We start from the raw sequence: 27,983 nt of genomic DNA, 5'->3' as shown, positions 1-27,983 counted from the left end.
GTATTTTTATTGGTATTTTTGGATATGATTCCAGATGGCGCGACAGTATGTTTCGCAATTTCATGTACATGCCTCGAGTGAATTATATATGATTGTACCAACAGTAATAACATCGTAATTTTCATATTTGTTTGAAAATTAGTAGTGCCAAGAAAAGCTAATTAGTGTTTTGGTAGCATAAAAATAAAAATTGCCGCTGAAATGTGAGGGAAAGACGTCTGCAGCCTTGCATCATGCTGAGCTAACTCGCTCCAACCCGTGTTGCAAATGTATCATACAGAGCGGCGCTCTAAATTGAAACCGGAGATTTGAGCAATTTTACCATCTCAAAATTCCTTGTCGTATCGATCTATGGTCAGAGTCATAGATACATCACGATATAATAGCAAGGTACACGATCGCCGTATCACTCTCTGTAGGGGAAAACGGCGGGTGTTTACTTTACTAAGTCTCGTGTTTACCAGTCTGCTTAACCAAGAAGTATTCATTTAACCTATTAGGTTAACATAAATACCATCACACCAGATGCATGGCCAATTGATCGAGTGGCTCATGAAACTGTTGGGCTACATAGGAGAAAACATAGAAAAACAAAAGTCAATCACCCTTCATCAACATCACAGATTAACCAACTCGCCATCATGAAACACTTGCCACCTCTCCAAGGAGGCTGAGTCAGAAATGGAACACCTGTTAAAATGTAAAGCAGGTTATCTACAGCTAGCCTTGCTGCTTCAATTAACCCCAAATCTAACCTAATAAAAACAAGAAAAAGGCATTTTAAACAGTTTAGGGCTGAATCCATAACACATTTTTCTCTCCAATTTTACCTTCAACATATTTACCACAAACAGTACAGCAAAGCAGGGAGCCAATTAGCTACAGTATACTTCCTTTAGCCAACTGCTGTGCAACATAGGATAAACCCTAGAAAAAGATAATTATATCGCCCCTCAATAATAAGGGGGCCTTTTGGGTTCTCATAGTTTGATGATATGCTTATGGAGGGGCTATGTCGCTACCCACAAATCCGAATTAAAGGTTAATCGTTCCTGTAAAAATGTTCCGTTTCTTCAGCTCTTCTTCTGGCTTCTCTTAGCCACGCACAGGACACACTGGGTAATTTCCCCGGTGGTCAATTGAGGCAGTGTCTCCCTCTGCCTTAGTTGACGAAAACTTTTGAAAGGCTTATTTTGCCATTCATAAAGTTATAAATCATTGAATATTGTGGAACCCTGTCAATATATGAATTTTTAAAGATTGTTTGTAAAATATCTCTTTTTTATTGTCTTGATGTTCATATTCTGGTATTTTTTAATCATTGCACACTGCACCTTTTCTTTTTTAACACTTTCAATTTTTTTTTTCAATTTCTCTATTTTGAGTTTTACATTATCAACTGAAACAATTCACATATTATTATTAATACACGACTATAGTAAGGATCGATCCCCAATTCTTCAGCTTACCGCGTCAATGCTAAACCGTTGATTACTACTTTCTATTTTGCATAGTAGCTTAAAGGTGGCATGTTTAAACTTGTAAAGGGATTGGTGTGCTATAATTGGTAAATTAAAAATGCGCCTCGTTAACTGTCCACACCAATGACAGTGAATTTCTTTTCTTTTTTGAAGTCCCAGGAAGAGAAAGAGGAAAGGGAACCTTGAGGTTTCAATAACCCTTTCCCTAAAAAGGACGTGTTTTCCACATTTCGACTCCACCTTACACACTCCTTCAGTTTTACTATTATCCTTTAACGGGTAAAACATTTATTGAGAAGCATGGCTCAAAGAAGCTGGTTGCAAATCAATAATCATTAGATCAGACTTTATCAAATGTATTTCATTTACCATAACGAATGAAGATGTTTGGATTGAATGAAATTACAACAAAATTATTTAGGGCCGTGCTCGGCTTCTTGATACTGGTAATGAAGCTCTGTGCAATCTTGTTCAGAAATCTTGACCCATCCAGTACTTTTAATATGATAGACTGTAAAACAATTTTTAGTTAACACGAAATCTTTTTGAGAATGATAAAATACTCAGAAACTAACCTCGAATAATGCCACCGCTGCTTGCATCACGATATGTTGCATGATAGATAGCCCTACGTCCGAGTTCATACGCTTCTTCATCTTCAAGATCATGCCTGTAGCCAGAGTCAAGCACACCATATGCATATAATGATCCGGATCCTACAGAAAAGACCTGTCCAGGCGTTCTAGTCCCATCATTGTCAACATAATACAAACCAGGGCCCTTAGAAATAAAGATTTAAAGAATTCAAATTTGGAATGACAACTAAGTATTTCCGTGCTGCCATACCTTTTTGTCCCAACCTGCAATCATAACTCCCATACTAAGCCCCATGCCTTTGTAGTTGTATACCATGTTAACAAGCAGTTTTGATGCAGCAGCAACAGATATACGTTCCTTGTTCCGAAGCTCATATAGTCGGCACTGCTTAGAAAGAACACGCTCCCAATAGGTACAGTCAGCAGCACCACCAGCCATTGTTCCCAGCAAGAAGTCATTGATTTCAATAATTTTTTTTACTGAACCAGATCCTATAATTCACTTCAATACTTTAGTTTTCTCCTTGCATAGTTTGGCATGGTTTTCCCCTCTTACCAATATACTGTCCTCCAGTTGCCCGGGAATCTACGGCAAGAATAATTCCTCCTTGATATTTAAAACCTAGTGTAGTGGTGCCATGGTCATAGTTTATTTTCATTTCTCTGCCATGCTCGTCAACAAGGCTTTTGTTATTTGGCTAATAAAATTGACGTGAAATTTAAATCCATTAAAAAAACGCTAATAGAGTATGCCAGCAAGTGAAAGCAGAAACTTACGCAACCCAATGGCGGCAAGGCTAGTTGAGTAGGATTCCCAATGATATTTAGGGAATCCATTTCACCGTTTAAATTATCATCTTCAGTAGTTTTAAAGTTAGCACGAGAATTAATACCACAAAGTTCAAAGAGAGCCATGACTTTGCATTCACAGCGAAAAAATTGAGTGAACAGTTGACGGGCTAATGTCAAATACTACATGGTGTTCTACGCCTCAAAATTATCCACATTTTTCCGGCAATCGGAAATTCGGGTTAGGGCTCGGCCCCGGTTCTTGAAAACCCGGTTTACCCGCGGTTCGTCGCCAAAAAAAGTCGCCCATGAGCGATTCCGGGTAGTCTATTTGCCAAAGTGGGTAGGCTGGGCGGATTTGATGGGCAAACCGGGTATACCCACCGCCATCTTGGAAAATGGCGGCTTGCAAAGCCCCAAGTTAAATTAAAAGGAAGGGTAGCAACAAAAATTTTTTTGTGGCGGGAAATTCAAAGGGCGTCACCTGATTTCAGGGGGAAAAACTCGGGTAATCGGGTAGGTAATCGGGGATAACCGGGTTTTGAACCCGGGTAATGGAAACGGTTTTCGAAATTGTGTTACCCACATGGTACCCGGGTAGGTAGTGGGCACAAAGTCTTAGGAACCGTTACCCACCAGATCCAATTTTGTTGCCGAGAAGACCTACCCATTCGCCCAAATACCTACCCATTGGACACGGGGCCGAGCCCTAATTCGGGTTTCGGGATTTGGCAACCAACGGGTAGGGCTCGGCCCCGATCACATTCTAATCGGGGACACTGGGACTCCCCGATAAAAATGAATCGGGGAAGTTCGGTGCGGAGATTTATTTTTTCGGTGCGCAACCGTGTTATAATCGGTGCTGCACCGATAGCACCGCTTCAGCCATAGGGGGTTAGTCTTCCCAGTGACCTTGCGTTCTGATAGGCCAACGAAAATCACGTGACTAGGGTCACATTTTGTTCTTGTTGGCCGCAGGGCAACTGCCAATTTAGATCACTATTCATCGATAATCGGGGAAGGCACCGATCACCGATATCACTGGACCGAGCACCGAAATCACTTTCCCGATTAAGATTATCCCCGCACCGGATCAACTAAAAAGCTCCCCGATTGGCGCGGGGCCGAGCGCTACCAACGGGCAACCGGAACCGGGACACATTTTTTAAAATACAGTTCAATAACTATGGTCGAAAATCAATTTTCTGAAAATTCTTCATCATTAAATGGTTCTATGATGTTAGATTAAAAATAATAAAAATGCTTTAACTTTCGTAATTTGAAAGCAAACCAATGTTTTTAGGGCATAATAAAAAGGCGATCTACCACCATTTTGACTGAATTTTGCTAGTTAACTCAGCAGTAGTTAATATAATTGCTGATAGTATAACAATTAGTGTAGATTTAATTATCTTAGTGAAGTTGGTGGAAAATGATATGTGTACCAATATTTGACCAAACAACATAGACTTCTGAATTTAAAGGTATAACATGGTGCCATTTTATCTGAGATGCATTTTATAGATCACATCATGACCATAGATAATCTATTATATAACTCTGGTGGTAGGTTACAATGAAAAAATTAAAAAGTATGTGAACAGTGTGTTTTCTTAAATGAATCTGACACTTCTGTATGATTGACAAGGAAAATGTAAAGTATTGTTTTTTTTTCTCTCTTTCTCACCCAATCTAATCCATCTTGTATTAGAATCAGTAAATAAACATCTTACTTTCTTGTGTATTGTAAGTTGAAAATCTATTCATATATAGTTAACAGCCTTAAATGGGAAACATGGGAATGCAATGATTCAAAACATATGAATTGGAGGCCACAAAGTGAAGATGAATCACTGTATATCAGGAGATCAAAAAGAACCTTTAAGAAATAGAATAGCATGCTTTTTAAAAGTTCATAAATGAAGGCAATATGACTTCATAAGTCAATTTTCATTTCAAATATTACAACTAACTTGATTATTTATAAAACAACCAAGACATCTTCACTAATAGTGCTGGTTCCACTAGTTCCCTTCAACTTCTTATCTTTCTTCCAAACATCTCTTTCTCTAATTATTTGTTGCCCATACTCATTATGAATGGAAGAAAAGTTTTGCTTTTTGTTTACTTTCCGGGTTGTAACATTAATATTGGCCTCTCTTTCCACTAAGTTAAAAGGGTTGTGACGTTGTCTGGAAGGTACAACAGGTGGTAGTGTAGATCCATCGATCACACTGTTGAATCCAAGTTTTCGTAACCGTTCAAGCTCTGATTAAATTTAACATTTAACAACTTTGTGACTCTTGTTGAAAAAAAAAATGTTTGTACATAGTTTACCTGTAAGCTCATCCACTTGTTTTTGCAATTCTGTAACCATTACTTTCATATAGTCATAGCTGGCACAAGTTACTGCTTTCATCCATTCTTCCATCAATTCTTGATTTTCTGCACTCAAAACAAATGTACGATCACCTGGTCCGTGAAATTTTATATTGAAGCTATATGCTTCATCTTCTTCTGACAACTCTGAACAAAGAATAACACAATTATTTTAACTAGTATCGACACTTAGTGTTTGGAAATTCTGCAAATAAGCCACATTTACCTACTGTACATCCTTCAACTATGACCACTCCAGCTGGCTCTTTGTCAGTTCTCTTTTCAAAATAATATAGAAGATTTCCTTTTAGAACAAACCAACGTTTTTGGAAACCCTTACTATTTTCCCCTTTTTTGCTGAGCCAGCCTTCCTTATCGACAACCAAATTTGGTGCATTAGCGATAGCAATCAGGTTCTTTTCATTCACTTTCATATTAATTCCTACAGAAAATGAAAGCATAAAAGGGTGGCTGAGTGTGCCTGTTGCAATAGTTTAGTAAACAAATTGTGAAGGCTTGAACCACTTTGGTAAATGATTGTGGGCGAAGGAGAAGCAGACGCAAATCTGTTTCTAAGGTGAAGGCATAAGGCATAATAAGTTTCCGCAACCAAAGTAGAAAGCATGCGCCCATAGATTTAGATTTAATTTCAAATCTATGAGTATGACTCTGTAGATAATTAATAGGGTACTACCCTACCATCCGAATTTACAGAAAACGTTTTATGTTAGATTTTGTAGATTGAGGTTTCAATGAATCTGCTACGGTATTTTTTTTTAAGTTCACAATGTATATTCCAAAAAGAGGAACCCATGTAATTGGCAATAGCTAGTACAAAAACGTAAAGGGATATTCAGAAACTTATTTTAATTTAATTTGACGAATTACTCAAGTTCGCCCATGCCAGGGACCACAGCGGCAAGTAAAGAGTCGTTCCTGCAAAAAAGAGCCAGTTTCCGTAAAACGTTCCATCAATTACTGCGTAAATCCAGAGCACGCTGAGCAGCACTATGCGTTTTCCCCAAAAATTTAAGTGGTTGATTAATTTCTTCCGGAAACACTCTGCATGTGTCGATAAACGTTGCGATAAATAGCAAACAAAGTGGGTGTACTAAAATTAGTAGAAGACGGCGGCAATACTGAAAGAACCTTAATAGACAAAACAACTTTTACTATACTGTTCGAAACTTATTAAAATATGCCAATGTAAACCTTTGGGAAACTGCCTTTGCGATAGAAAACACTGGACTGATTACTAAGCAGGTGAGAACGCCAAGGGAAACATTACCCATTGCAACCGCATACATCAAGGTGGATGTCAGTAAAAGAATAGCGCACTGCACACATTTAGCCGACAACCGTTGCGTAGACAGTGTCCTACTCAGAAAAAGGAATTTTAATTTGAACCAGAATTAAAGTAAAATGATTACCTAGCACCAAAGGTTGAAATTAGCATGCAATGAAGTATGCTGAGCATACAAAATCCTCCAAAAACAACGTCTTCAGTACTAAGCCCTAATGCCATATACCGATTAAATTTGGTAAGCTTCTCAGGGGCAGAGTGAAAAATAAGGCCACAGATTGTGCTGTATAAAAGAAATGATCCTAGATTGAGGAAGTTCCAACTTTCTTTTTCGTTTGATTTTTCCTTTCGAGAAATATAAAGTGCAACAGCTTGCAGTAACATTGCACCAATCATAAGACCAAACGGCGGCATGTATACACCTGCAAATTAAAAAAAAATCTAATGTCTATTGAGCATCACACGACAAATGCTCTACCAATAGAAATGTAGCGGTTCGTAGCAGGTAATAAATAGAAGAAGAATGATTGGTGAAATCGCTCTTGTAGGTTGTTCAGACTCCTCATAATACCTTCAATTGCTCTAGCTCAGTGGAGCTGTAAAATTAATAACGAGTTCGCTTCGTATTTTTTTTTAGTTCAGTTACCTTCCCATTAAAAGAAAATTTGATCCATGCCATCCTCTTTTGTATGAACCTGCCACTGTTAATGCTTCAATTCCAAACCTAGAAAAGCATCTTAAAATTTGCGTAGTAAAAAAACTGAAAATTCTTTTTTAACAACCTGTGAAAGAGTCCGTGGTTTCCTGTGGGTACTCCAGTGGCTTGAGAGACCATTAGTGACAATAACGACGAAGCAGAATATATCCAACCTTCCATACTAAAAGGATCCGGATAGTCCTCCTGTAGTAATAGCTTTATGTTAGTTAATCAGAACGGTAGAACTGCTACTGATCAATATTTTACTCTCTCTTTTAACGTAGTTGTAAATCTTTCTTGTTGGAACAATCTATGTACAAGGTTCACGAGATCTAAATTCGGCAATTGCCCATTAAGGCCTTCTATTCGTACATCAATATGAGATATTTTTTCATACGGCAGCTCCAGATTAATTGCGGCCTAGTCAACATGAGGTTAGCAACATTCTTCAGTTAAGTATGTCCGTTTATCCTACTTGTATGGCGCCAGCACGGGCATCAAGCTGTCCGAAATGGATGGCATTAGAGCTGGACGAAGTATAATGGTACGCTTCTAGCCATGCTTCTACTCCAAGTTGCTCATGTTCTGTAACAAGAAATATTATATCTCGTGCCCAGTACGATGCAGCTAAGAAAAAAGAAATTATAGAGCAACAAACAAATGTTAAAATCAAGTACATCACAGAAAAATTAATTTCTCTTTACTTCGGAACGAAGCCGCTAGGGAAAGCATAATGGCAATTCCAGCATTAGTTCCAGCCAACACCGAGTCCGGAGGTCGGTATGGAACTGACATGACAAGACATTCTGTACTGGCTCCTCTTGAAGCTCTTAAAATGCCATAAACATTTTTTCCTGAATAGATCTACAGAAGGGAAATTCTGTAATCAACTTTGGTTTCAAACAATGATGTGTAAATTAAAACCTCATTTTGATCTAATGGATATTTAACAGAAAAGTTGTGGGTGTAAGTATCTAACCCCAGCTGTTTGAACTGGGCAGCAATGAATGCATGAGGCATACCATTAGGATATCTTTCAGCTTCAGCCTGCAGAGCACAGAAATTTCCATTAACATGAAAGGTTAACTATTAGAACATCATACACATTTTTAGTTTGTAATCCACTGACTTTCAAAGCAGCTAAATACTGACGGGCAAGAAAATCTTCTTTGAAATTTGAATGTACAAGGCCAGGTAATAAAGCATTTTCCGAGAAGTAAGTTCCTGAATATTACTTGTATGTTATGAAAAGATTATATATATATATGTGTAAAAGAAGCAGTTAGGAAGCTTACCAGCATTAAACTGACGATAGGCAAGACACACAAGCCAAACTATACTTCCTACATAAAGTAAGAAGGATAGCATCTTTTGCTTTCCAATAAATTTTAGCACTAATGGAGAAAGTTGCTTATCTGATGGATTACTCAGTAAACCCATTGTGAGGTAAGAGACAGTATGAACGGTATGAATCTGGAGAGATCACCCAAGGAATTGTTATAAAAGACAGAAACACATCTATAGCAGACGATGTTGAACACATAAACATTCTAATATTTTTATTCGAACTTGACGACTACGGGCTTGTCAAAAGTCAAAAGCAAGCCAACTGAACTATCGAGCTTTTTCTGTTTTTCGGTCTTCTAAATTTTTCGTGCAAGCAGAATCATAAGTTACGGTTTACGGACCTCACGGTCATGGGAGTGCCGAGTAACGAGATAGGGTCAAGCTGAGTTTCAAGTTTCATTGTGACTGTAACCAGAGTCATAGAACCCAGTAGGTTCTATGACCCAGTAGGTTCTATGACTCTGCTGTAACATTTAGGGATACTTTTCTGTCGATACGAACAATTGTAGTATATTTTAAAAACACATTTTACGAGTACAAGCTAATCCACTTCGCTCCGCTCGTAAATATCTACCCGAAGAGTACAGCCACTTTTGATACTCGTTTCAGCAGGAGGAAATTTATGGTCTTGATTGTTGGCACCAAAAACCAGGAAATATAGTTATTTCACAGGTGTTTCCTCGTGAATCGATACATGGACGAATAAGGTTGCGCACGGTATAAGATTTCCTTCTGCTGGGCACATTAGACAAATATGTCCATATCCTTAAACAATAATATATATACTTATAAGCAACTTTATATAATATAACCTTATTCATATACCTGATTTCAGACTTTTTACCGGAAAGACTCTGACACCAACTAAATCATTTTCCGTCATTGTGTCTTTGTCCATTACTGCGATAACGAGTATATCCAATTCTGGTACAGTTAATCGAAATTCAGCCGTCTCCTTCCAGCAAGGATTAAAACCTAGAAAGAATCAAATTGACGTATTTTATGTCCGGATTTTACTTTGAAAGTTTCTCCCACATACCGTTATTTTCTACATGCTTAGTTTTGAATTTATACTGGTCTGCAGGATGACCCACGATTTGAATTGTAACGTAGGGATCAATAACGTTTTTTTCAGTTTTAGGAAGATTTTGCCCGGCTATGATTTGAACGCGAACAATTCTATTTCCCCTCCTATGGGGAAATAGGAGGGGAAATACGAAAGATCAGAAGAATATTATTATATAATAGAAAATACGATTAATCAAAAGAGAGGTCTCCCGGATGTCTGATGTAAACTCACATTTCATCTTTTCCGGAAGTTTCAACTATTTCCGGGTTACGTAGGATGGCTGGTTTAAGTACATATCCACAGTTTCCATTGAACTGGAAAAATGCGTTGTTTATGGCTTTATAAAGTCCGCCCGTTTGGTAATTCAGGGCAACTAATCAATTGCATTGACCAATAATTATCTTACGGATCTTTGACCATAACTTGATCACATTATAAAGTGCAACAGAACAAAGTCAAACGTATCATCTCATATTGTATACCAATTTGACAGCCCGAACTCCAAAACTGCGCAGGATCATAGTTGCTTGAGTCAGTTCGTGAACCTTTTGGGTAAATTCTCACCAGCTGATTATTGGTATGCTGTATAAAAGCCGATCTCTCGCCACGAATCAGCTTTTTGGCTTTCTTTTCTGAAAGCGACGAAATATGGTAGCATCGGCCTGAAATTTGCAATGATAAAAATTTAACATTTGCTTATGTAATTGATTGTGTGTTTCAATATTAAAATAATTCTTACTAGTTGTTAGATTTTGATGAAAACCAGAAAATTTTTTCCCTTCGCAAATGTTTATCAGATCAGAAAGACAGGAAATATCCTCCTAAGAATATTTTAGATTATAAAATGTAATTGATGGAATTTTTTTAAATTTAAATCTTACAAGGTCCATTGTTTCAACTAAATCTTGATGTGATCCTTTTTTAGTATTTGACAAGTCTTGCTCCATTATTTGACTCGGCATTTGAATTTCTTTTGTTCCAGCAATGACTGGGATGTCTCCGGAATTGTGTACGGCATTTGATAAATGGCTTTGCTCTGCCTTATGTTCTTGCACAAGATCGGATCCTGACATTGTAACTGAAACAGTATTATTTGGTGTTTTTTTCTGAAAAGGTGACTCATCAGAGTTGTCGTTGTCACTCGAATTTCTTCCATCATCATCATCACTGCTATAATTTTCTTCAAGTTCACTGTCATTTGTAACATATGGTTTTTTCGCCTTAATAATGATTTTATTTTTCAATGCTTCAGGAGAAGGAAGCATTTCCATCGAGTCATCAACGGGCGTGGTATACAGCATATCTGTTAATCAAAAATAGAAAATAAAGCAAACTGTAAAATCGAAATACTGAATTGGATAAACGAAAAAATGTTGACCTCCGAGAATATCTTTAAGCAAGAATGCTAATCTCTTTGTCTGTTTGTTAGAAAGGTGGCATTCCAGCGACAGGATCAGAGGGTACGGCGATGCTTTAAAAGCGTACGGCTTTACTGCTTCATTTAGAACATCGGTTAGTCTTAACTCGGACGTTAACGTGCACCCGTGGTAGATAATTGGATCTCCGGCCGGTCCATCCCATAGATCCACTGCGTTTATATTTGGTAAAATTATTTACCTTCGATAACTTAATAAATTTAAACTTGTTGCTTCGAAACGAACGTTCAACGCAGCGACAGCCTTGCTCTAATGCTCTGATGTATGCCTGTACGCTACTCTTACTAGTAAGTTGGTTTCCTTTCAAATATCTATTAAGAAAGAAATCCAAAATTTCAATTTAAAACGTCCACGTCCATGAACCAATTGAACAAACCAGAAATAGGCATATTCAACAGGTTATTTACGTGTTATGAGAAGATGCGATGTAATATGAAGTTAAAGGCTGATTCATATCTTGAAATAGAGTGTTGTGTTCTTCAACGGCGATGCCGAAAGACTTCATTAATGATGTGAAACCTGTAAAAAATGTTATGATTTTATTATGTAAAAGTTTACACTATCGAATTATAAGTTCTTTTAAGATAGCATACCAGCAATTGTGAGTAATCTTTCTTCCTTAGCCGTAGAGACCTCATGCTTGGAAATCAGGGCGTTGGCTTGTTCAGCATCAACAGTTATAAACTGTTCTTGAGAGAGAAAAATCCTCAACTCCTCGGCGGTCATGGCTGCAGAGTCCGTTTTGGCATACCTTTAATAACCACGTTACGTTAATTTCTGTCTTTTACGTATGGATTTAACAGAAATAGTCTCCCACTTTTCAAAAATTTCGTCCAGTTCATTTCTTTTTGTAAGGACGCGAAAAAATTGCACAAACTCCCGGCAGTCCAGCACTTGTTTTCCATTTTGCTTGTTCTTATTTACATTGGCGTCCTACGAATTTTATCCACAGAGTAAAATTCGAGTTTTGGATAAAACAAATACAAAAATATGTAAAAAGTTGTACGTTGAAGAGCTCCTTCGCATATTTTCGACTAAGTTTAACATTCATTCGCTCAAGTAAATCTTGCACTTGTACAAAGCTCAAGGCGCCTATTTTGTCTTTATCAGCTTTTCTAAACTGCAGTGTCAACCACCTAAAATGTTATTTAAAATAAAGAAATGTTTAAATAAAAACAAAAATGAAAGCTTTAACGCAGACACTTAGTACATCCAATATTGATTTTCGTGTTGGACCGTGCGTACAATGCAAACAAGTTTCTTCAGATTGGTCAACCAAAACTCGGCGGTTGCTTCGTCCAGTGCAATCAGGTTATATTCATGCTGGCAAAATACGATAGTGAAGCACAATTCATTTGTCAACGCCGAATCTAAACGCCTTCTTGAATGACCTCTTTTCTCAATTTGTTGATAAAAATCCGATTTCCAGCGCCGCACTTCCGTGATTCCCGTCAAATCGACTAAAAATTTCGTTTCGTAAGATCAAACATCGAATTACTATGCCGAAATACTAAAGAAAAGATAGCAACGCATGAGACTAGATTAGTGCGGATAAAGTTCAGCAAGCGACACACGAAGCCTGCGTTGATTTCCTTACAGTGATACCTATCAATGTTTAGAATTTCTCAGGAAGTCGAAAGTAATGCACAAACGTACCGCGAGTCGGTGATGTATTCCAGAACGGTTTTTGCGAAGGAACATAACGAAGACACAAGTGTTCGATATCCAGCCAAAACCGGCGCAGATACCAACCTCTGTCTGAGCGAACTTTCCAAAACTGACAACCCATCGCCAAGGTCGCAATATTACTTTCCATAAAAGTGCAGCGCCCTTGCACACCTGTGTATGAATACCAAAAAAAGATGTGATGTCACCGAGAAAAGAACCACATAATAAATATGTAAAACGTTTAAATGGAAAATTGTACCTTTAACGAGATCAGATGCATCAATTATTTGTTGCACTTCCATGTTCAATTAACCACTCCTAAAATATCCCTTTTGCAAATTTTGTTCACAACACGAATTCGAAAACTTACTTGGAGGGAAAACGATGATGTATCTGCGGTGAAAGCGAACAACCGAGCGACTAACTCAAGATGGAAAATGGTGTAACAGCCCAAAATGAAAACGGAAATGCTACGTTAGGTCCATGGTAAATCAGAGATAAGCTCTTAGTTACGATAGCCCCCGGCCAAATTGGCAACTATCGCTTAAGATAGTACTGTTTCGATTATGACACCTGTGTTCAGGTGAGGACATAGAAATTCTTCGCCTTTGTGTTGTTACGTTGTATGTACATCGAACGTACACGTTCACGCAGAATACTGGCGGTTGATTCCAGGAAAAGAATAAATGAATCACTGGATACAAACCAGTGTTTGCACGAGTAACGTTACTGTACTTACAGCTGCACAGTTAAACGACAACTGCCCAGCAGGTGGAAAAATAAAAGTTCAGAAAATCTGCCCACTATTGCGTATTTTCCATTAAAACATACTGGCATACGTGTTGATCTAGCCATAATCGCTGTAACGCATGCAGGAGAAACTTAAGTTAAAAATAGATAAATTCACTAACCGTTACTGCATACAACGATGACATTTATTTTTAGGTAAAATCAGCTTTTCCCAACAGGTAGTAACCAAAACAAAAGGAGGAGCGAATCCCGATACACCGAATACCGGATAGTAACAATAAAGGATATCTACAGCGCTGCAATGGTCTCGTTTGTCGAACTGGAAGCAGCTCCGACTGTATCCACTTTAGTCATCTGATTCCATCGAATGATAAAAGCATAGAATGATAAAGCTCGCAAACGTAACTGTAATAACATATGGCTCGTCTTACCTGGGTGCGAAGCCGGGAGGTGGACGAATATGAGCTTGACGCGAAGGAGGAGTCTCACTAGAATGAGCCGTGGTGGGACGAGTCGGCTCTTCGGCACGAAGTCGAGTTCTGGAATTGTGCTTTTCTGCCGACATTTGCCGGTTTGGAGGATTCGATGGGCGTGCGACATTTTGAGCAGAGATTGGGCGGTCTTCCATGTTTTTTTCAGACGAACGAATCCATTTTCCTCGCGGAGGTCTCCGCTGATGCGAACGAGACCATTCGGGTTTACTGGCTACGGGCAGTTTCATTGTTGCCGATGCTTGCATTGGAGTTGCCTTGATTTTTGGTTGAATCTGTGGTTGTGTTTCTTCATCCACTGGACTTGAATGAGCCACAGATATTGAGGTGGGCACCGTAGAAGTATTTTCCGTGACAACTAGGAATCGACTATCCTCCATATCTTTATCGATAATGCCTCCTCTAATTTTTTGCCTTTGGTATTCTTTATCCATTTCTTTTCTCCAGGCAGTGTACTTGGAATCCCTCTGAAACTCTTCCTGGAAGTTCTCCACTTCATGTGGAGGCGGTGCTAATTTAAGCGAAGCTAACTCGACATTTATGGTTTCACGACACACCGGGCAAGTAAACTATGCGTTACAGATTGATAAATAGTCAATAACATTTAAGATTTGACTGAACAGATATAAAATCAGCATTTAAATATTTTCACCTGTTTCAGTTTCTTCTCTTTCCAGTTGGAGCCCCTGGGGTTGTTGGCAGCTTCTTGGTCATCTTCCTCTTTCCATTGCATTTGTAGACTTTCACAGAAACGAGCCAGGCAATGTGAATGGAAATGGTGGTAGCATTGAGTATAGGTGAACACATCATCTGGGTGAAAGTGAAACAAGCAAATAGTGCAATGCCCAGTTGGTCTATTGCTATTTGTGAGACATTCACGAAGTAACTGGAAATGTAAGAAAAGATGTTACTATTGAAAAATTGGAAAGTACAACAACTAGGGTCATACTACCTCAATGATTTCATAAATAACGGGACTTCCAGAAAAATGGGCACATTTTTCATTGCATAATTTAAGTGCATTGGCCAAAAAATCGTCTCCAAGGCCTCGGGGATTTTTCAAGGCTATAGTTGGTTGTTGGTCAGGATAACCTGGTGGGAATTTCATGACTAGCGTCAGGCAAACATAATGCTGATTGGCATCATCAGCTGTAGATGGGTACAATGTATGTTGAAGCTCCAAGGGCCTTCCACTAGAGTAGAAATCAAGTGTCATTCATATACCTAGCAATCATCAATGAGCCAATCAATGCAAAAACAATTCCCATTACCTTGGGCTGTATGTGACGTCCAATTCCGAAAACAATATGGCTTTCAAAGCTTCGATTTCCTCCAACACGCTAAATTCATAGACAAACTTTTCATTTTATTTGACCTTTCTTCTAAAGGGATTGTTACATAACATCATACCTTTGATCAGATTCATTATGAGTATTTCCATCATTCATACTGAGAAACCCCGATGGAGCTAGACAGCGCAATTGGTATATTATGCAACCAAGATATCAAGATATGCGTTTCCGAATGCTGATACCACTAACGAATTAGAAAATCTCCGGAATCTTGCTTTGCACGATAAAGCAACCGAACTTTTGCAAATAGCAGAAGAAATTGCACTTGTCGAGAGTGGTAAAATCAAATTCCGCTAGGAGGCTCTATTAGAGTGTACCAGTGCAGAAATGGCGGGCTTAGTGCATGTATCATCAACCGGGCGACTCGCTTTGCATTATTACTTATTACTAATAATTAACAATGGTAATACGACATTGGATATAAGGAAAAATGAGTTCTCATAACAGTGAATTAAACGAAAAAGTGAAAGCAATAATAAAATTGTGTGTCATTGGTGTGTGTAAATTAAACTATGTTGTAAGGAAAACAAAGTCAAATTCAACACGAAAAGGAAAAGCCCCTTTTTTTTTAAATTAAATTATTTATCAACGTAGGTTCTCTTATATTTCAGAAAATTATCCCTTTTCACGCGACGTACGTCCAGCCTGGCTATTATCGACGTCTAAAACTCCGTTGCTACCTACGTTTTAGGTATCTGTTCACTTTCGCATCTGGGCAGGCAAGTTATACAAGTTTCCGACTTTTTTGGAAGGCCATTCACGTCGACAAGCTTCAAATAAATGTCAAGTTGCTCTTCCCTGAACGCCTTGCACGCCTTGGAAAACGGAAAGGCAGAACAAGGAAAATGATACAAAAAAAAGTACGTAGTTACAAGATCGTCGTGATGTTGATTAAATTATTTCGCGTTGATCCCAGCACGTCCCTTCATCCAGAGGACGAGTACGTTCCTTGAACCACGTTGTATGAATAGTCAATCGGGAACCTCTTACCCGCAGAACGTGCCGCCATGACGATTAACAACCTGCGTTCGTTGTCGTAGCTGTCAAGAGTGTCAGCCAGCGTGGAATACATACGACTAGAATTCAAAGGACGATCCAATCGCCCATGAGAGGTAACTCTATCATTGAGAACACCGAGTTTGAATGCTGTAAAAGAAAAGTGTCGAGAACGAAGATATATCTTTTGACGGTTTGTATTTCATAATCAATCAGAAGAAAATGGAATTAAAACACGTCGTTCAATCACTTTTAAAATTCGATTGGATTAGAATAGCTGACGCGGGAAGATGGAGTGGTAAGTCTTTAGTTTTCTATGTACATATGTATATATTATCAATACTTAAAAAAGTCTATACAAGATTTCTACCCGTGCAAACATTGCGTATTGCATGGGAAGAATCATTGGCCACTTGTGTTCAGCACGGATCTTAACCTTTTCTCTCCGAATTGTTGTGCGTTGTCCCGACATGCGTCAAGTCATCGACGTCAGCAGAAGCACAAAAAAAAGAAGAAAAGGACGGGTACAAGTCAAGGAAACAATAATGAACCAATTCAGTTTGTAACAGACTCTCAAAAAAGGAAATGGGTGGAAGAGCCGTCACGCGTTAACGTAATAGAGGTTAGTTTAAAAGTTGATCGCGTTGAAAGGGTAGTGAAAAGGATTGTGTCTACACATCTACTTGAGCCTAACCGGTAAGGGTTTCACTTTAATTTCTTATTTCTCAAAAAACCAAAAAATCATTTTTGTTCATTTTTTTTTTTTACATATAGTTTCATTTTACTAATTTCAATCACTAACAAGAGATGACAAAATTCTTATCCACTTGTCACGGAATTCCTTATCCAACTATTTGTTAGGTCACCAACTATAGTATCACTATTGGCTTAAGGAAAACGATCAAAGAGAAAAGATTTCGCTTATTTATGTACAAAATGCTTTAGAGTCGAATTCTCCAAAGTATTTCACGATGGCCATGACATTAGGCAAGGGAAACGCATTTCCTCGTTATTTTGAAACATTATTTGAAAAATATGGAGGACCTGATTAACTTATGTGACACAATGAATTTTAGTTTGGATGGAAATAGAGGGGGAGTTCTACTCCGGGTCACTGTAAACTCCTCCTCAGCCGATTTTTAAGGTGTTTCAATTGAAAAAACTAAAAGAACTACCTTATTTTCTCTCTTCTTCAATTTCTTCGTTAGTTGGTAATTTCATTTCTTAAATAGACCAACTAAAAATAGTATGCGATGACAGGCGCTCTTTTGGCATTCGGTTGGTGTTTCATTTAGTTGGAACTACAGCGCCAAAAGGGCAACAATTGGCAAGAGGACGGCGACCAGGGAAGCGGCCATCTTAGCAGATGCAGATCGGACGTGAACAGTGCGTCCATTCAGTGGCTGTGGCGGTCGATAGTTGTTGACTAGGTTGTCTCCGTCTTCGCTAATCAACTGCCGGAATTCAGCCAACTAAAATTATTGAAACGAAGGAAAGAAAAAGGTCAGCATTTTCAGTTTTTCTCTCCATCATAACAATCCGTTTGACATCGATCGCCTAATCAATAGCCACGGTTGCTTAACGTCAAAGGCAGCAGATACGAAAAGAAGAGGGAGCAAACCTGGTGTTCAGAGGCCGTTATAGGGTCGGCAAAAACTGTCCAGACGACAATCTCTTGGCAGCCGGGTGTAGTCAGTGAGCCCATGTAACGGTAAAACTTGGAAAGCGATTCCGGTAGGAGGTCGCGCAGTGACAAAGTATCGTTCAGCACCCATTCGTTGCCTTCGTGCACCACGTGATCCAAAACGGACGTGATCGGATCTAAAGCCGGATTATCCTCTTTGGACTCCTGTGACGACGACAAAAGACGTAGACAAATATGAACAAGTCAATGAGAGTTATTATATGAATAATCAGACAAGCCTGGATTTTCGGCTTCTCATTTTTAAATACCTCGACAAAGACTCCGAGGACAGCCAAGCCATCTGGATGCGATGTGGCGTTGCCCAAACTACCGTACTTTTTATTGTAGTGGACAAAGTGCAATTCAGCAGCGTAACTGTGACACACAAAGGCTGTTAATTTCTAAACCTCCAATGTTAAGTTGCTGAAGAAATCATTGTACTGTTTGTTATCGACGGTGTGTTCGCTGCCGCGGACGCCTTCGGCGCCCCAATGGAAGTGCACCTGAGCGAAGATGAATTGATTAGTCAGACCACCATCCCTGACGAACGGCATTCGATAATCGGCGTAATTCTTCGGCAAACTCAGCAGCACTGTAACAGAACAAAAGCGTGAATTAGGACCGGAATAAAAAAAAAAACTTTCAACATCTAAAAAAAAAAAAAAGAATAACGACTTGGCGAGAAAATCGAGACCACATACCCGTGTGTCCGTTATTAATCAGTGTCAATGATTTGCCATTTGTATCGTAATTGCCGAGATGGATAGGCAGGAAGTTTTGAGGCTTGGCCGAGGATGGAACGATGTCAATTGGCGATTGTTTGTTGCCGTTGCACAAATCGTAGAAATTATACCAGTGTGCTGGATCTAAAGCAGGTGAAAATTCATTACGATTCAATCGCCAAACAATAAAGTTCAGTTGCCTTTGTTCAAAGGTAAGGCGTGTGTTCAAAAGGCACAATCGGGTACGTACCATCCTCGCCGGAATAACCCCAATGATGAGAACCGCCACTCGCCAGGATACCTGAGAAAATTCAAATCATAATGAAATGACGTCAGCTTCTTTTCTTGTCCTATTAACGGCACACTATGACAAGGCGGACGGGCGCTGATTACTCCGCTCGATGAAGAGCCGAGAGGTGGTAATTACGGGACGAATTAAGAATTATTTAAAAAGAGGAAAGAGCTGGGAACGTTGTAGTACGTAATGGCTTTTTCTTGTTTCAAAAGGGTAGACAGAGAAAGATCAAAAGAGAAAAGTTTGTCAGAGACTTGGAATGGGAAGCCGTCCTATAGCTGCTGATCTTTTCATCTATCGATCGTCGATTGATCTCAGCAGCGCGTGTAAAAAGGACGAAGAGCAACTCTTTGGCGCTGCATTTCCCCCGTGTTACAAAGGTGTACTGGTATCCGTCAGGAGTTGGGGAATTGCGCCACGATACCGACCCGTCTAATGGAATCGAGTAAAGCCATTTCGAGTGGCATTTATAATCTTATGTTTCAGTCCTTTTTCCCCCCTTCTTTTTCATGTTTTCGTGTTGAATGTTTTTCTTCTACATTTTTTGGGTGTGGAAGAGTCGACGGATGAGGCAAATAAAAGTGTTGTATGACTGGACAGGGAACTTGGGGGAATCTAAGTCCCTGTTGTACGTATACGGTGCGGATGTACGTGGCGGGTAAATCTAGATTCAACAAGATAACGGAGTTTAGCGCAAGGTTCGCTCAAGGGCTTTAGATGCGCGTCACTTTCTTCCTCTTATGGTTCCTTAGTGGATTCAAGATGATGTAAAGGTCTTGACCTTATTGATGCTGTGTTGCATTTCCCTCTCACTCCCTTGTCGCGCGAATGTTTAACTCGCTGCAAAGTACCATACAAATTAAACTTTGTTTCTATAAGAATTTCCGCCCGCATTTCATGGAGCTTTTGTAGCTCCACTTTCAGCCCATTGTAAAATGACGACAGGACACCTCTTTAATAGATGTCGTCACTGATTGTCGGTTCCCAAGTTCCTGCGGTTGGAATGATACGAATAGGTGGTCAGGGCTGTTAAAGTGATTGAAAATTCGGCTGGCCGTGAAATGAAATGGAGAAGCCGATGGCCGTGAGAGTTGTTGGATGGCTTTCTCTGTCTCCCTCCAGGGCAACCTTATTCCCAATCCAAAAAGGCAATCAAAAAGAAACTCCATTTTTGTGTGTTTTACTTTTGGCCAATGTTAAAAATGTTTAGAAAAGAGGAAAAAAGTTTTCATCGAGGGGATTTTTATCGATCGTCCAGGGGTTTTCCCCCGTCATACTTTGGCTCCACCCAACAAGCAGCCTACCGCAGTGCTCGCTCAAGAATTTTGTTCTTCCATCTGCTCATCTTTCGATCTCTTTCCTTGTAAAATCAATGCCAGGCACGAACCGACATCCAACTTTTACTTCGACGCTCAATTCCTTAACAAACAAATATCTCAATTCCTTACATTTCAAACGATTTCACTAACAAATGAGTGTATCATAAGAATTCCAGAAGATTCAGCTGGGAATCTGGTGACGTGCGCAAAGATCTACGATAAAAAGCGGAATCAATTCTTTTTGACAACCGTCCTGCTAGCCTATTACTTCTAAATGTCGGAGCTCTTCCCAAATGCTCGAGCGATCCGACCCCATCCATATGTAGTACATGGCCTTTCTGACGGCCCTCTCTCTGCCCGGCTTGCATGCTATACCGAATATCTACTATAGCGACTGGTTCTGCTTAGTACATCGCCCAGAGATGAAGAGATGCAAGGCGATCAATACTAGACACTCTGGCGAGAACTCGGCAGCTAAAAACGAAAGATAGGACATGCCTTGCCATCTAATATCTCTGTTGTGTTTTTTTGTGTGTGTGTGTGTGTTTTTTCTTGGACTGGCGACATAGCGAAACTGATCCTTGTAAAGTTCAGTTTCTTGGCTTTCGTGCTTTGTTTTTATTTCCAGAAAAAAACAAAAACAAAACACGGGAGTCGACTTTCAGTCCGCCCTTCATCTGTTCGGTGGCCGTGAAATTGACCTGCCAAGAGGTGGGATGGAGTAATAGCGGTATGAATGTTAGTAGGAGTCGCATTTCTACCTATGTGTGTCTATGACAACGGGACAAACGCAGCAATACGACAGCGATGTATATATTGTCTTCTTCGCACGACACGCAATATTTTCATCGAGTCTGATTCAAAGTTAAGCTCAAACAATAGCACGAAATATGAGAGGCACCTTACACTTTCGTGCGACATTTTCAAGTTCCGATTTCCGAGTCCTCTTTCCCCCCCTTTTTTTTTAAATTGGTCTATTGTCGTTTTATAGGTCAACGGAACTAGTGGGAAATACGCGTAACAGGAAAGCCGAACCGAATGACTACCAATTTCTAATCGCCTTTCATTTCGGACGCTGCTCAATCCGACCTAAACCGGCTTGTTGGTGGCCAAAGGACCTGCCCCAAGACCGTTGGCTTATATTTAGAAGATGAATAAAGATGATAAGTTCGATTCTACAGCTACAATCGACGCGAAAAAAGTATGAACATGACATCGTTGAACTTTGGCGTCAACAAGTCTAAAAGTAATGATTTTTTTCTGCAGAAGTTTCGACCAATTTCGAGATCTGGCATCAACAAAAGTATTACCCAATAAAAGATCCATTCTTCCGTCCACTCTCAAAAGAACTTGGCAGACTGTACGTTGTTGGATAACCAACAACAATTCTTGGCCAAAAGATCTTGTGCCGTAGTCCACATTTGATTGATTCGCTTCTCGACGGAAACTTAACTATTAAAACATTTCTAGAGCAAGCCGATGAGACGTCAACGGTAGATTCAGAACTTTTTGGAAACTTGGAAGACGGCCACGCAATAAAGAAGAAATTGCTATGATTCTAGGCCTTGAGGGGGAGTTACCTTTTATTACCGCTTCTATTTTTGCTCGGTCTACTTTTCAAAAAAGCTTAAAGCGGAACTGAGACCACCGCCATTTTCATTTCACGTTACACCAAAGAAAAAATGATTCACAGCTGCGTTTTCTCTTTTCCAGTACCGAGAAAGAAAAACAAAACAAGTACGCAATGCTCAAATATTTGGTTCTCATTGTTGTAAATAGCACTAAAAAAGAAGTATAAACACGGCTGGGTACACTGTAGATCTTTTTACAAGCTTCCATTCGTTGGCACCGTTATCGATCAGATTTCCGAAGCCCGACCTTATACTACATATTCGACTTCTTTTCAATTACCTTCCCCCATTTTCCCTTTTTTCTTCTTTTCTTTGGGGGTTTTTCCCTCTTTTATAACGCTGGAAAGGAACTCCCTTTACTGTCACAAGCGGAAAGCAGTCACGCCCGCGCTCGGCTAATAGCTATACTCGATCTAAAAGAACATTTAGCGAAACTAGGCAAAATTCTTATAGTGCGTTTTACACGTACGTGGAACGTACGCGGAAACAAAAAGCTGAGCTGGCCCGTTTTTTTTTTGTTTTAGGTATTTCCCGAGAAAATAAAAAAAAGGATTGCGGGAGGCATTCGATTGTATCGGAAATGTGCCCAACGCTGCCATATCGACTTTGACGAAAATACCCAAAGATAAAATAATCAAAACGCAAAAGGGGGAAAGAAAAATGTAGGAATGCCAATCAACTGTGAGCATTTTCTTTTCATGCCATTGCTGGAGGAAAGAAAAGAGGGAAAACGTGAATTGAAAAGGAAATAAGAAAACTCTTCGGGCGGTGACGGAAAATATTCAAATTTATTATGAATGTTAATCAAACCCATCGCGACATTTTCTACCCGAAACTCCCTGGTTTTTTCCTAACCGCACACCGACATACGAGATCAGATTATTCGCGTAAATTGAAACATACACGGGAAAAAAAGTCCGACTGCGATAGAGTAGACGTGCTAGATACGTTGTAGGCAATAATAACTCTAAAACAAAATAGACAGCGACCTTGCTCAATGTTCGTCCGGGCCTGGAACGGGATACGTGCGTGATTGTCGTTTTTTTTCTTCCCTTTCATTCGTTCCACGTCCTGATAATTCCTTAAAGGCTTCCGTCCTCTGCGCCCGCTACATAACCCCGCAAGGTTATTGACAACCGGCAAATTGCCAAGCGGGGGGGTATACAATAAAACGCGTAATCAAATGATCGATGTTTATCTAGTAGCCTAAAGAGCTCTAAATGAGACAGGTACAGAAGTACTGCCTAAACGCATGTCGGGGAAGGAATTAAGAAAGATTGAGCACGTTCTCACGCCGTTTTTAGTGTCCCCGTTATGCCTCTATGCTTTAATTACACGATCGTAATCAAGGCCTGCACAATAACCACCGGCGGCCATTAAACCCCACAGTCATTTTCAGAATTCGGTCATGGCTAGGTCGGAAAGACTAAAAGACTATGATCGAGCTAATTGGCAAGCTGTCGTATCTCTTAGAATTCGAGACGTTCTACATGGAGGTCAACTTGTGCGTGTCCGTGTACCGTAATAAACTGTAGAAAAGTTAGAAACTGAGCCCGCTGATTCGGAAATACTTCCAAACCGGAACGCAAAAAGTAGGTAAGTTACGGTTCGAAATCTTGGACGCGTTGTTATTTTAGTCACGTTGACGAACGAGGGGAAATGAAAGAGAGAGTTGTGATAAAAGCCTTTACAGGCGCATTAAAAGGGGAATTCCGACATCTTATCCGACTAGAGAATAGTTGAATCAATCGACTTACCCGTCACCATCAAACTCAAGATGGAGGCGACGACGAAGACGTCTTTAAGTAACGTTGAATGACGGGAAGACATCCTGAAAAGTGAGAGAAATAAAAAATATTAATGTAGACACGATAAAAGGACACATCCGCGATGAAACAGATAGTTCTTTTCTATCCAAATACACAGTAGCTAGGTTTTGACGTTTCGGGGAAGGAAAAAAAAAAAAAAAACTGTTTTTCACAAGAAGGCGCGAGTAGATCATAACGATTGCTAGTCACGACTTGTGCTGTAGACTATCGATCGTGAATGGAAACCATGTCTCCGGGCAACTCGCAACTAGCGACAGAGCTCCTGGCCTCAACCGACCGACCACAGCAAGAAATAAAAAAAAAAACTGATCACAAAAGGCGAAACTTTAAGAAGATTCAAGATCTGAAGGGCCATCACTCCTTGATGAAACGGCAGGAAATCGAGATTGTCACCAACCAAAGTTCTTTTTAAAAACATAAAATCTCGAAACGCGGTTGAAGTGAATTCTTACTTGAAATTGTAGAACAAATGAATGTGGCAACCGCTTTTTAAAAAAATGTATATCTTGCTTGTGTCAACTTAAGAATCAAATTACAACTATCCGTTTACGGACAAGAACGTAAAGTTACTGACAGTCGCCGACGATGGTAATAATTTTATAAGAAAGCGAAAGTAGAATACACGTGACGAGGTTCGTGGCCACTTCCTTGAACAGTTCGGCGATAACGGAACGACGACCTTGCCCCGAATTTGAATAACCGAACATGGACGCTTTTTACCTACGATAGAAATTTCTGCAAACTGTTAACGCCGTAGTTGCCATTCTAAACGAATTCCCATTTTTAAAATGGCCAAGCAATAAATAACGCAAAAGAGGAAACGCCGATTGACCTTTCTCTAACCTTGATTCGTATTTGTCGTTACTGGACAACGAGACAATTCCGGTGTTGGGTGAGAAATAAATCCAATCACTCAATTTCTTTCAAAAATAACGTAAGTCATTAAGAAGGTGATGGTCCAATGAGACTCGCGTTGTACACACAATTGAAAGGCTGTCGATGAAGGGCAATAAAAGAAAACAAATCAACCATAAATAGCGTAAGGCCTTTCACTTCCTAGCTCTCAGAAGAGTAATCACAATTGACTGGGGGGGGGGACAAAAAAAAAAAGTAAATACGAAGAAGAAAGAAAATAGCCCAATATTATGTTTTACTTTGCGTCGGCTATGCAATGCCTTTCGCAACTTGCTTTCGGTGACATTTGACAAACGTCTGAAACAGTAGACGACATCAGTGTAGTGCCATATCAAGACTTGACATTCGAATTTTCTTTTGGAGCTAGTGCAACTGAACTCGGTCGACCCATACATGGAGCCGACGATAATAGGACACACGTGAAGGCAAATAAATTTGGAATGTGTTGTGTCAAACACTACTTACTGGTTGTCTGCGAATATGTTCGGCTACCGAAGAAATACAGGCACAAAGTGGGAAAACCCAAACCGGGAATTGTACGGGGAAAAAAAAACCCAAAGAGAACTAGCGCAATTTTGTCTCTTGAAAGACAAATATTGGCGGACACACACACACAATAGGTGAAAAGAGCCGAAGGGAATTTTTCAGGTGAAAAAAAAAGGAAGAAAGCTTGTTTGGAAAGGATGGATCTAAAAGAGGAAAAACAACACACGGAATAAGGTTTGTTATGCTTTGAAAAAAATGTCTTTCGTTTTTCTTTGGTTGCTGGATAAAATTACGAATGGGGAGGGATCCAGCGGGGTGATGCGCCGGTGGACGTGGTTCAGCGTCGACTAGTTCTGCAACCGGCATTCGGGTCTGGTTTTAAGCCAGCGTGCGGATAGAATGGTAGGGAGAAAGGAGAGGATGAGAAAGAGGGAGCTAAGTGAGAATTGGGGGAAGGAGGGAGGAGCAAGAGAAAATAAAAGGTGCAGAGTGAGAGATTCCGGAAGGGAAATATGTAGAAGAGAAAACAGGGACAAGAGAGGAAGAAGGGGGGGTTGATATAAAAGGGAGGGAGAAAGAAGAGCGGTGTGGTATAACAACTAGACACTACATCTCCACCATGAACCCCTCCCCCCCCTTCGCCGTCCCACCAAAAATAAAAAAAAAAAAAAAAAAAAAGACGAACACATTGCTCTTTAAATCGGCCATTCCTCCTCCTAGTCTTTTGAGATATACACCGTAGAAGAATGGTTGATGGAAGATATGGCGGATAAAATATGCACAGGGATTGATACGGGAATAACTGAAGAAAAGGAAGAGGGGATGAAAAGACTCAACAAAGACTTATAGACCTACAACCAGTCGGGGCCAGTGGCTGAGGTCGTCTTCTTTAACTCTCTTCCCAAGGGTGACTAACGCAAGGTCAAAAGACTCTCGAGGATCCTCAGCATTAAATCGAAAATGTACAGCAACACCAAAACAAACCGATTCTCGATAACATTACAATAAATATATGGGTCGATGGCAAACGACGTACTCTTTAGGGGGTTAAATAACCAGGTGCAACCTTGACTTTATGGGACGCTTCATTCCTTTCCACCTTCACTCTCAGCCTAGGTGTAGCGCAAGGTTTCTCTCCTTCTAACGCTACCCAAGGCTCCTCCCCTTTCTCCTGTTGGGCATTTTCGAGATAATTGCATGGCCAAATGATCTTGCATGACATTCTGTCACCTCATGATTATCCCTCCCATTTGTGCGATAACGTTAAATCAACTTTTCGGCCAGAATCGCGTCCTGCCCACTCTTCACTGATATGTTCCACTGTTTCTTTATGATGAGTTCGACCGAATTACCTTAAAATGGCGCAATCCGAGTTGAAAAGGGGTTCGCACAACCAGAACATCAAATTCCAAATTTTCTTCGCAGTTGCTCACTTGCCACAGCCTCAAAAGGTGAGAACATTTCCGCTAACCCTGGATGCTTGCCGATGGTTTTTCCGGGACGATAATCTACGTGACAATTAAAAAACGTTAATAAAAACAAAATCTAAAAATGGAAACACTTGGTTTGAGTTTCACCTTAGTAATGAAGGCCTTTCATTTTTTTAAATTTCCTTTTCGTGATGTCTTTGTAGTCTGTGGATCTCGTTAATTATCTAGCCGGCAGCAACCTAGGTTAACCCGAAAAAAATCATATAAGGAAAAAAAAAAAAATCAGTACAGAATAATCTAAAAATGAACGTAATGTTGCCAAGGCTTCGCAAAATTACCCGACTCAATTGTACAAATCCAGGAATGACCACGGGCTATGGAGTTCAACCTGTTCTTAGAAAGCTATCGCGTAAAAGACACGATGTATTTAAAGCTTGCATTTGGTAAATTATAACGTTTTCTTTTTTCTTCTTCTTTCGGCATTCTTCTTTTATTTTTATAATGTTGGCTACTGAGCGGTGGAACCAGGCGGCGACTAGAACGGACTGGTACCTCCGCCAGTCTTCTACGGTTTTTCCCGGGTGCAATAGAATGAGCACTTACGGGTTTAAGTATAAACGGCGTCAAACAGGTGACGCCATACCTTTCAAGTCATTTTTGCAGAACAAGGGCAGCGATAATCCACGAAAGGCAACTGAAGCTTGACATCATGACATACGGGGATCGTATGGAAATATTTAACTTGGTCTGGTGCAACTACCATAAAACAAAAGAAGATTGCTTGGAAACAAATTTCACACGTTGGAGTGAGCTAGTGGCATACTTACGTAAATCGAGGCCGGTCAATTCGTTGTGTTGCGCTTACTAATAAAACGTTAATCCAAGTTATAATTCTTGCACCGTGTTGTACAGTATCCAACTTTTAATTACATTTACAAGCGAAGTCAACGGAAATGGAAGATTTTCATCTTATCAACGCATCATCCTCTGCTGTCGCTTCTTGTGTACAGAAAAAAAAAAGCAAATAAAAGAAAAACACAACAAAATTATTTTACAATAGCAATAAAATGACTTTACGACCTTGTAACAAAGAAAAAGGAATTATAATATAGTAAAACCTGCGTGCTGAAACATACCACGTGCTTGGTCACGATCTGCTCACGTCACTGCGTCTTGCTGCTAAATAAAAAAAAAAAATTGAATTCATTAGAAAACTGGCCAAGTGCAGTCGACATCAACCTTGATTTCTCTCTAGATAAAATTTAATTAAAAAAACAAAACAAAAAAGAAACCCATCTTTTCCCCATTATCCATTTCT

The 27,983-nt window shown here is 39.7% G+C and overlaps 6 protein-coding genes and 3 long non-coding RNA genes across 14 annotated transcripts; 3 read left to right on the top strand and 6 right to left on the bottom strand.

Moving 5' to 3' along the window:
- The first annotated feature begins 46 nt into the window (after positions 1–46).
- Positions 47–1,610, top strand: LOC116929101. Its single transcript, XR_004397610.2, has 2 exons — positions 47–390; positions 501–1,610. It is a non-coding gene; the product is annotated as an uncharacterized LOC116929101 (long non-coding RNA).
- LOC116929077 (proteasome subunit beta type-5) lies at positions 1,261–3,049 on the bottom strand. 2 transcript variants are annotated; one of them, XM_032936237.2, is made up of 6 exons: positions 2,855–3,049; positions 2,634–2,775; positions 2,328–2,569; positions 2,057–2,261; positions 1,851–1,992; positions 1,261–1,795 (listed from the first exon to the last, which is right to left on the bottom strand). In XM_032936237.2, exons 1-5 carry the CDS (start codon positions 2,990–2,992, stop codon positions 1,895–1,897), a joined length of 825 nt encoding a protein of 274 aa, XP_032792128.1. In that variant the 5' UTR covers positions 2,993–3,049; the 3' UTR covers positions 1,261–1,795; positions 1,851–1,894. The 2 variants fall into 2 exon arrangements, with proteins under 2 accessions (XP_032792128.1, XP_032792127.1); XM_032936236.1 differs by lacking the exon at positions 1,261–1,795 and having other exon boundaries at positions 1,822–1,992.
- An 876-nt stretch (positions 3,050–3,925) lies between these two features.
- LOC116929037 lies at positions 3,926–4,608 on the top strand. Its single transcript, XR_004397565.2, has 2 exons — positions 3,926–4,350; positions 4,437–4,608. It is a non-coding gene; the product is annotated as an uncharacterized LOC116929037 (long non-coding RNA).
- LOC116929018 (sesquipedalian-1) lies at positions 4,588–5,706 on the bottom strand. The gene is made up of 3 exons (XM_032936175.2): positions 5,472–5,706; positions 5,204–5,392; positions 4,588–5,134 (listed from the first exon to the last, which is right to left on the bottom strand). The coding sequence occupies exons 1-3, from the start codon at positions 5,704–5,706 to the stop codon at positions 4,848–4,850; spliced, it is 711 nt and encodes a 236-aa protein (XP_032792066.1). The 3' UTR covers positions 4,588–4,847.
- On the bottom strand, positions 5,525–8,814 carry LOC116929012 (glycosylphosphatidylinositol anchor attachment 1 protein). The gene is given in 13 exon segments (XM_032936164.2): positions 5,525–6,233; positions 6,235–6,394; positions 6,458–6,622; positions 6,676–6,970; positions 7,027–7,130; positions 7,195–7,272; positions 7,331–7,449; positions 7,513–7,665; positions 7,721–7,872; positions 7,950–8,109; positions 8,170–8,292; positions 8,375–8,469; positions 8,541–8,814. Coding segments are annotated over 13 exon segments (1,866 nt in total). The 5' UTR covers positions 8,686–8,814; the 3' UTR covers positions 5,525–6,116.
- Positions 8,815–9,080: 266 nt separating this feature from the next.
- Positions 9,081–13,538, bottom strand: LOC116929010 (1-phosphatidylinositol 4,5-bisphosphate phosphodiesterase delta-3). 2 transcript variants are annotated; one of them, XM_032936161.2, is made up of 16 exons: positions 13,025–13,538; positions 12,754–12,936; positions 12,308–12,557; positions 12,104–12,233; positions 11,915–12,030; positions 11,691–11,848; positions 11,505–11,616; positions 11,323–11,408; positions 11,040–11,249; positions 10,543–10,964; positions 10,401–10,482; positions 10,144–10,323; positions 9,893–10,034; positions 9,632–9,783; positions 9,418–9,567; positions 9,081–9,357 (listed from the first exon to the last, which is right to left on the bottom strand). In XM_032936161.2, the coding sequence occupies exons 1-16, from the start codon at positions 13,065–13,067 to the stop codon at positions 9,254–9,256; spliced, it is 2,520 nt and encodes an 839-aa protein (XP_032792052.2). In that variant the 5' UTR covers positions 13,068–13,538; the 3' UTR covers positions 9,081–9,253. The 2 variants fall into 2 exon arrangements, with proteins under 2 accessions (XP_032792052.2, XP_045033576.1); XM_045177641.1 differs by lacking the exons at positions 9,081–9,357; positions 9,418–9,567 and having other exon boundaries at positions 9,726–9,782.
- Positions 13,539–13,678: 140 nt separating this feature from the next.
- LOC116929015 (E3 ubiquitin-protein ligase RNF25) lies at positions 13,679–15,595 on the bottom strand. Its single transcript, XM_032936171.2, has 6 exons — positions 15,417–15,595; positions 15,278–15,346; positions 14,959–15,199; positions 14,659–14,892; positions 13,947–14,575; positions 13,679–13,869 (listed from the first exon to the last, which is right to left on the bottom strand). The coding sequence occupies exons 1-6, from the start codon at positions 15,452–15,454 to the stop codon at positions 13,866–13,868; spliced, it is 1,215 nt and encodes a 404-aa protein (XP_032792062.2). The 5' UTR covers positions 15,455–15,595; the 3' UTR covers positions 13,679–13,865.
- Positions 15,596–15,713: 118 nt separating this feature from the next.
- Positions 15,714–25,399, top strand: LOC116929034. Of its 4 annotated transcripts, none has more exons than XR_006650025.1 (4): positions 15,714–15,948; positions 16,050–16,218; positions 16,275–21,575; positions 21,641–25,399. It is a non-coding gene; the product is annotated as an uncharacterized LOC116929034 (long non-coding RNA). The 4 variants fall into 4 exon arrangements; XR_004397559.2 differs by having other exon boundaries at positions 15,714–16,218; positions 16,275–17,857; positions 17,923–21,575; XR_004397560.2 differs by lacking the exon at positions 15,714–15,948 and having other exon boundaries at positions 15,975–16,218; positions 16,275–17,857; positions 21,366–21,575.
- LOC116929016 (carbonic anhydrase 2) lies at positions 16,536–27,634 on the bottom strand. The gene is made up of 11 exons (XM_045177645.1): positions 27,493–27,634; positions 27,004–27,421; positions 26,813–26,904; positions 26,588–26,743; positions 23,763–23,836; positions 19,011–19,061; positions 18,740–18,904; positions 18,480–18,630; positions 18,308–18,413; positions 17,976–18,203; positions 16,536–17,826 (listed from the first exon to the last, which is right to left on the bottom strand). Exons 4-11 carry the CDS (start codon positions 26,635–26,637, stop codon positions 17,656–17,658), a joined length of 996 nt encoding a protein of 331 aa, XP_045033580.1. The 5' UTR covers positions 26,638–26,743; positions 26,813–26,904; positions 27,004–27,421; positions 27,493–27,634; the 3' UTR covers positions 16,536–17,655.
- Positions 27,635–27,983: the final 349 nt, after the last annotated feature.

The sequence above is a fragment of the Daphnia magna genome, linkage group LG8 (genome assembly GCF_020631705.1).
Source record: "Daphnia magna isolate NIES linkage group LG8, ASM2063170v1.1, whole genome shotgun sequence".
NCBI lineage: Eukaryota > Metazoa > Arthropoda > Branchiopoda > Diplostraca > Daphniidae > Daphnia > Daphnia magna.
This window is presented reverse-complemented; position numbering and strand designations above follow the sequence as displayed.

Bases quoted from the DNA above. Each gene is read 5' to 3' on its own strand.
- LOC116929018 (XM_032936175.2), bottom strand. From the start codon at position 5,706: ATGCTTTCATTTTCTGTAGGAATTAATATGAAAGTGAATGAAAAGAAC. The intron at 5,393-5,471 runs GTAAATGTGGCT...TTCTTTGTTCAG, and splicing joins AGTTGAAGGATGTACAGTAG to AGTTGTCAGAAGAAGATGAA. The intron at 5,135-5,203 runs GTAAACTATGTA...AAATTTAATCAG, and splicing joins ACAAGTGGATGAGCTTACAG to AGCTTGAACGGTTACGAAAA.
- LOC116929077 (XM_032936237.2), bottom strand. From the start codon at position 2,992: ATGGCTCTCTTTGAACTTTGTGGTATTAATTCTCGTGCTAACTTTAAA. The intron at 2,776-2,854 runs GTAAGTTTCTGC...CAATTTTATTAG, and splicing joins CCTTGCCGCCATTGGGTTGC to CCAAATAACAAAAGCCTTGT. The intron at 1,993-2,056 runs GTTAGTTTCTGA...ATTGTTTTACAG, and splicing joins CAGCGGTGGCATTATTCGAG to TCTATCATATTAAAAGTACT.
- LOC116929010 (XM_032936161.2), bottom strand. From the start codon at position 13,067: ATGGAAGTGCAACAAATAATTGATGCATCTGATCTCGTTAAAG. The intron at 11,250-11,322 runs GTTCGTTTCGAA...ATATAAACGCAG, and splicing joins AGGCTGTCGCTGCGTTGAAC to TGGATCTATGGGATGGACCG. The intron at 10,483-10,542 runs GTAAGATTTAAA...AAATATTCTTAG, and splicing joins TAGTTGAAACAATGGACCTT to GAGGATATTTCCTGTCTTTC.
- LOC116929016 (XM_045177645.1), bottom strand. From the start codon at position 26,637: ATGTTCTGGTTGTGCGAACCCCTTTTCAACTCGGATTGCGCCATTTTA. The intron at 18,631-18,739 runs GTATGTGGTCTC...GTTCTGTTACAG, and splicing joins GATTAATAACGGACACACGG to TGCTGCTGAGTTTGCCGAAG. The intron at 18,414-18,479 runs GTACAATGATTT...TGTGTGTCACAG, and splicing joins CACACCGTCGATAACAAACA to TTACGCTGCTGAATTGCACT.
- LOC116929015 (XM_032936171.2), bottom strand. From the start codon at position 15,454: ATGAATGATGGAAATACTCATAATGAATCTGATCAAAG. The intron at 15,347-15,416 runs GTATGATGTTAT...CTATGAATTTAG, and splicing joins CATAATGAATCTGATCAAAG to CGTGTTGGAGGAAATCGAAG. The intron at 14,576-14,658 runs GTGAAAATATTT...TGTAACGCATAG, and splicing joins AAGAGAAGAAACTGAAACAG to TTTACTTGCCCGGTGTGTCG.